Source organism: Triticum urartu, chromosome 7, assembly GCF_003073215.2.
Source record: "Triticum urartu cultivar G1812 chromosome 7, Tu2.1, whole genome shotgun sequence".
Classification (NCBI taxonomy): Eukaryota; Viridiplantae; Streptophyta; class Magnoliopsida; order Poales; family Poaceae; genus Triticum; species Triticum urartu.
In genome coordinates, this window is record NC_053028.1 from 545,646,881 (window position 1) to 545,652,880 (window position 6,000).

The following is a 6,000-nucleotide window of genomic DNA, read 5'->3' on the forward strand; positions in this document are numbered from 1 at the left end:
GCTTCCCCATATATTCTTTCGAATCGCCGAAACCGCAACTCCATCTAGACCACCAACCCGGTTCAATTTTCAAAAGCAAGCATTTGAAATTTGAAACGAAAATGCCCTAAAAACAAAAGCAAGCATTTGAAATTTGAAATTTGAAAATGCCCCCAAAACTCCAAATCAGCATCTTCCTCAGCCTGAGAGGGAGAGAGAGAGGGAGGGAAGGAAAAAAGCAGCAACCGCTGTGCGGACGCGCCAGCGGAGTAAAGAAAGAGGTGCATGCATGCAGGCGCATCCCAGCACATCACAGCGGCGGTACAGTGTACACCCCCCCTTGACCCTCCCCTCCCCGACCCCGATGATGAGATTCATTGAATCCCGGCAAATCTTCATCGCAAGTTGGGCGAGCAACTGGACCGGATTCCCCGCCGCACCATCCACATAAGAAGAACCACCACCGCCCCCCAAACCCACCACCGCACCCCACCCCACCCCCACCCCATTCCTCCCCCCGCTCCTCCCCCTCCCCCGATTTTTTCCCTTCGCCAGGGTTCGTTCGCTCGTTCGCAGCGCCGCCCGATTGATTGATTGATTGATTCTCGTCGCAGCAGCTCCTCGATCTCCTCCTCGCCATGCCTCCCTTCCACGATTGCCGCGGTAAGCAAGGGCCCCGAATTGAGATTGAGATTGAGTCTTTGTGCGGTGTTTCGCCGGAGATCTGGGGGATTTTGTTGGTTTGGTGTGCTGATTTCGTGTGTGATTGTTTGTGTAGATGGCGGTCTGCTTGTTCTGGACCCGGCTGCGGCGATGTTCGGCGGCGTGAGGCAGCGGAAGCGCGCGCGCGTGACGGCCGTGCCCCCCTGCGTCTTCGCCGCCGCGGCTGCGGAGGAGGAGGCGCTCAGGGCGGCGCCGGCGGCCAAGAGGCAGAGGCAGAGGGAGGCGCCGACCCTCGACGCGCTCCCGGACGGGTGCCTCTTCGAGATCCTGCGCCGCGTGCAGGGCGCCCGCGCGCGGGGCGCCTCCTCCTGCGTCTCCCGCCGCTGGCTCGCGCTGCTCGGCGGCATCCGCGCCTCCGAGATCAAGCGGGCCCCGGCCGTTCCGGACCTCAACCAGGTCTTCGTCTGCGAGGACGAGGACGAGGCCGCGGACGCGCGCCCGGGCCGCTCCGAGAGGACCCTCGAGGGCGAGGGCGCCACGGACGTCGCGCTCACCGCGGCGGCCGTCGCCGACGGCCTCCGCGGCAGCCTGGAGAGCGTCGTTGTCCGGGGGAGCCACCCCACGCGCGGCGTCACCGACAGCGGCCTCTCCGCGGTCGCCCGCGGGTGCCCGTCGCTGCGCTCGCTCGCCATGTGGGACGTGCCGCAGGTGACGGACGCGGGGCTCGCCGAGATCGCCGCCGGGTGCCCCTCGCTAGAGAAGCTCGACATCACCGGCTGCCCGCTGGTCACCGACAAGGGCCTCGTCGCCATCGCTCAGGGATGCCCGGATTTGAAGACGCTGACCATCGAGGCATGCTCTGGCGTTGCCAATGAGGGCCTCAAGGCTATCGGAAGGTCCTGCTCCAAGCTGCAGGCGGTGAACATCAAGAACTGTGCATATGTTGGTGACCAGGGAGTGTCTGGCCTCATCTGTTCCGCGTCAGCCTCGCTTGCCAAGGTCTGCCTTCAGGGTTTGAGCATCACTGATGCTTCTCTTGCTGTGATTGGGTACTATGGAAAGGCGATCACAAACCTCACCCTCACTCGCCTGTCCGCGGTTGGCGAGAGGGGTTTTTGGGTCATGGCAAATGCCCTTGGCCTGCAGAAGCTCAGATGTATGAGCATCACCTCATGCCCAGGAGTCACCGAGCTGGCACTTGTTTCCATTGCCAAGTTCTGCCCGAGCTTGAAGCAGCTTTACCTCAGGAAGTGCAGCCAAATCTCAGATGGTCTTCTCAAGGATTTCGCAGAAGCAGCCAAGGTTTTGGAGAACTTGCAGATTGAGGAATGCAACAGGATTACTCTCATGGGCATCCTTTCTTTCCTCCTGAACTGCAGCCCCAAGTTCAAGACTCTCTCTTTGGTGAAGTGTACTGGTATCAAGGACATCTGCTCTGCACCTGCACAGCTCCCTGTTTGCAAATCACTTCGGTCCCTTACCATCAAGCAGTGCCCGGGATTCACCGATGCGAGCTTGGCTGTGGTTGGCATGATCTGCCCTCATTTGGAGAATCTTGACCTGAGCGGTCTTGGTGCAGTCACCGACGATGGCCTCCTTCCCTTGATCAGGAGTTCTGAAAGTGGTCTGATTCATGTTGACTTGAATGGTTGCGAGAATCTCACAGATGCAGCTATTTCTGCCCTGGTGAAGGCGCACGGCACTTCTCTTGCACATCTGAGCCTTGAGGGTTGCAGCAAGATAACTGATGCGAGTCTGTTTGCCATTTCCGAGAGCTGCTCTGAGCTCGCCGAGCTTGATCTTTCAAACTGCATGGTCAGCGACTATGGTGTTGCGGTGTTGTCATCCGCGGAGCGGCTCAAGCTCCGTGTCCTCTCACTGTCTGGCTGTCTCAAGGTCACACCCAAGAGCGTGCCCTTCCTGGGAAGCATGCCTGCGTCGTTGGAGGGCCTCAATCTCCAGTTCAACTTCATCGGCAACCACAACATTGCATCACTGGAGAAGCAGCTCTGGTGGTGCGACATCCTTGCTTAAGAGGATCTCCAGATGCAAATATACGACCGTAGGTAGTACTTCTTCAGTCAAGCCTCATAGCAGAGTCGGTCCGGTTCGTCGGTTGCGCGTTTGAGTCATGGTGGGCTTCCTTTGTCTTAGGGTCGGTTGTTTTCCGGGGGACGCTTTAGCCAAGCGCTCGTTTTTTGCAGGCCTCCTCTCGCGAGGTTGCCTGTTCCTTGAGCCTTCGGCTGCCATTTGCGTGGCACCCTGTCCCTCTACCCCCAACCTATGCCCTTGTGATTACAGTCCCTACACCATGCTTCTTTTTTTCTCTCCTTATCAAGTCCTGTGTGGGAGCTCAAATATTGTCAGTTGTGTCTTCTTTTCCAGTACAATCTGGTTCCAGAGTTTGTGGGACATCAGTACTTCTGGTTTCAATTCCATAGCAAGTTCTATTTGTCGGATTTGTCGGTGTGTGCCTGTCGTAGAAGCTTGACTCCGGTTCTTTGATCCGTGTCTAGGTGTCTGCTACGATCTCTTTCAGTGTGTGGTTGTTCCAGTTCCAGTCTCTTCACGGTCTGTAGTGTGTGTGTGCTGTGCGTGTGTGTCGTCGGCGGTGGATGGTCGCTTTTCTGCAGCATCTGTAGGGGTTGCCTGATGTCCCCGGGGATCTGGCCTTGGCAAGGTGCAACATATCAAAGGGCCCTTGCCATGACAACCTTGTGTGGTTGTTTTTTGTCTCCAGATCCCCGGTTTTTGCAGGCGTGTGGTTGAGTGCTGTAACCTTTGCAATCATCCTGGGATAAATAAAATTTGTTTCCGTCCAATTTCTATGCTTTTACTTACCTGCAACCTTGTGATTTTATGAATTGCTACTTCCTTGTACTGTGTCTAAATGTCTGTGATATGGCCGGAGCTGCTGTGCTTGATGCCACCACTGAGATGAACATCTCGCAGCCACCCTTGACAACTGCATGAAATGTATTTTTGGCTCTGAATTTTGCTGAATCGTATTGCTGATTGAAACAACATCCGGTATATGCTGTATGCTTGGGGAACTGTGAAATTCTTTTCCAAATGTTCTCAAACAGGTTCTGGTGTACGTAAAATTGTGCTAAGACCACCTGTTTCGCTTCTTGATCTTCATCAGCAGGACCGTGGATTTGCATCTCCGAATCCTGGTTCCTCGGCTTCGGCTACTAGATAGGATAGCTTAAGAGTTTTAGTCCTTATAAGGGCAACGCTTCGACAGAGTTTTAGTCCTTATAAGAACAATACTTACATTCATTTTTGTATTTCGGACTTCGATCCTCCTTAAGTTTGTTCGTTAGGTCGGATTAGATAGAGCTCCGATATAGATTCCTGTCAGCTCCGTGGACTGGTTAATTTTTTTTGTTGTGCATATGTGACGACGATATTTGATGGCAGGTTCTTCGGCTCGATTTGATTCAAGGGTTTAACGGTGGTGACTATGGCTCCGGGGTGTTGGTCCTTAAGAGCATGGGCATGAAGACCTAGTACGGAAGCGGCAACAATGGCGCGTCGACGGCTCACTTTGGCAGCGACGGTGTTGTTTGGTAATACAAAGACCTCGATATAATTTCAATTATGTTCTTGACGCTTCGTGCTAACAAATCTGGGTTTTCTGAAAAAGAAAAAGAAATGTGCCAGATCAACAGGCAGCCCCTGAAGGTCTTTGCCGTCCGACGTTGCCAAGTAGTACCAGCATGAAGTTTGGCCCAGCCTTGTAGCTACCGGCTCCTCCTCCTTTCCGTTCGGGTGAGTAGGCAGGTCCATGTGCGTCCCCTCGCCGCCGTCCCTCTCATCCCATTCTTCGTCTTGCTTCCGTCCTCCCCCACCTCCTGCCCCGGTTCATGCACCTCTTCCGTTTGCTGCCTCGCTAATCGCCCTACGTCACCGGGGTGACGAGATTACCGGTCGAGTGTTGGCAATAATAAAGGCCGTTGCTTTGCTTTCGTGAGCCTTCTGGTTTTGGTGCGAGAGGCGGCCAGGTTCGTCGCCCAATGGCATGAAGGGTAGTTGCACTAGCGGTAGAGTATTATGAGTATGATCACGGCGTGCACGCCGTGGCCAAATGGGGACGTTGCAACGCACATTTGACTATGCCAGCGTCGCCGTCGGACGACCCTTTCTACTCCTCGATCATGGTAGCACCCAGATTTTTTATCCTGGCAGCACCCAGATATTGGCGTACAGGTGTAGTGTGCATCCACGGTTGTTCAACGCCCCTCTCCTCGTGTAGAGGAGCGTCGTCGCGTCCACTGCTTTTGGCGAGATAGGTGGACACAAACGGTGGATGTGAAATACTATGTCGCGATCGAACAATCTTGACGGGATCCAGGGCGAAATTGTGCATAGTGGTAGCATGAAGTTTCCCTGGCCGGTTCCTCCTCTCCAGCGAGCAAGCTTTTCTTGCTGTTGTTCTTCCCCTGCTCCGGTACGTGCACCTGTGGACGTCATTACTCATTAGGGTGGCGAGCGAAATTACCGGTCGATTGCTTTGCATCAAAGGCCCGCTGCTCTGGTTATTATACTTTTCCTTCCTGGGAGGAGGCCAGGTTCGTCTGGATTTTGTTGGGATATGACATGAAAAGTTCACGATTGGAGTGTGATGGTTATTTATCAAGGGTATTGATTACCGCACCAGCGACGCTTTCTTTTAAAGCAGGGTGCATGGACGCCGTGCCAAATGAAGGATACCACTGTACCAGTCGTTAATTGACATGACTTTCTACTCTTTTCAAGCGGTTGATCAACATAGAGGTGCTTGATACATTTTAATCCCATGACTAAAAGTAGTGGGACTAAAACTGCTTGGATCTAAATATTAAAGAGACTAAAATCAAGTTAATGAGCATTTATTATCCTCTAAACCCTTCAATCTAGAACTCGATTGTGTTACAGGTGAGGACTTAAATAAGGAGAGAGAGGACTAATCCACATTTTAGTAGGGGTACCATTGACTAAATTTTTTTAGTCTCAAGACTAATTTTAGCCCCTCTTTAGTCAGGGTGAGGAGTACTTGAAACTTTAGCCTCTTAAAGAGACTATTTTTAGTCAGACTAAAATAAATCCTTTAGATCCAAACACCCTCATAATTTAATTAAGGACCTTCTTCAAATTCTAGGATCTGCGGAGCACCTGTTTGCTTGCTTCAAGAATTTTAACTGCAGCTCCGTCCGCTCCAGAGCGGAGCCATTGACCGGAGGGACACCAAACGGGCCCTAAAGTGCCACCCTGCAACTATGAAGTTCCTGGAATGCTGCTCAGTTGGGACTGTACGAAACCAGAATATGCCTTATAAGATGGAAGTTAGCCGAACTATTTATTATTATTTCCATA

General features: G+C 52.9%; 1 protein-coding gene across 1 annotated transcript; it reads left to right on the forward strand.

The window, feature by feature from the left end:
- The first annotated feature begins 453 nt into the window (after positions 1-453).
- Positions 454-3,464, forward strand: LOC125524475 (EIN3-binding F-box protein 1-like). Its single transcript, XM_048689527.1, has 2 exons — positions 454-642; positions 758-3,464. Exons 1-2 carry the CDS (start codon positions 618-620, stop codon positions 2,674-2,676), a joined length of 1,944 nt encoding a protein of 647 aa, XP_048545484.1. The 5' UTR covers positions 454-617; the 3' UTR covers positions 2,677-3,464.
- The last annotated feature ends 2,536 nt before the right edge of the window (positions 3,465-6,000 follow it).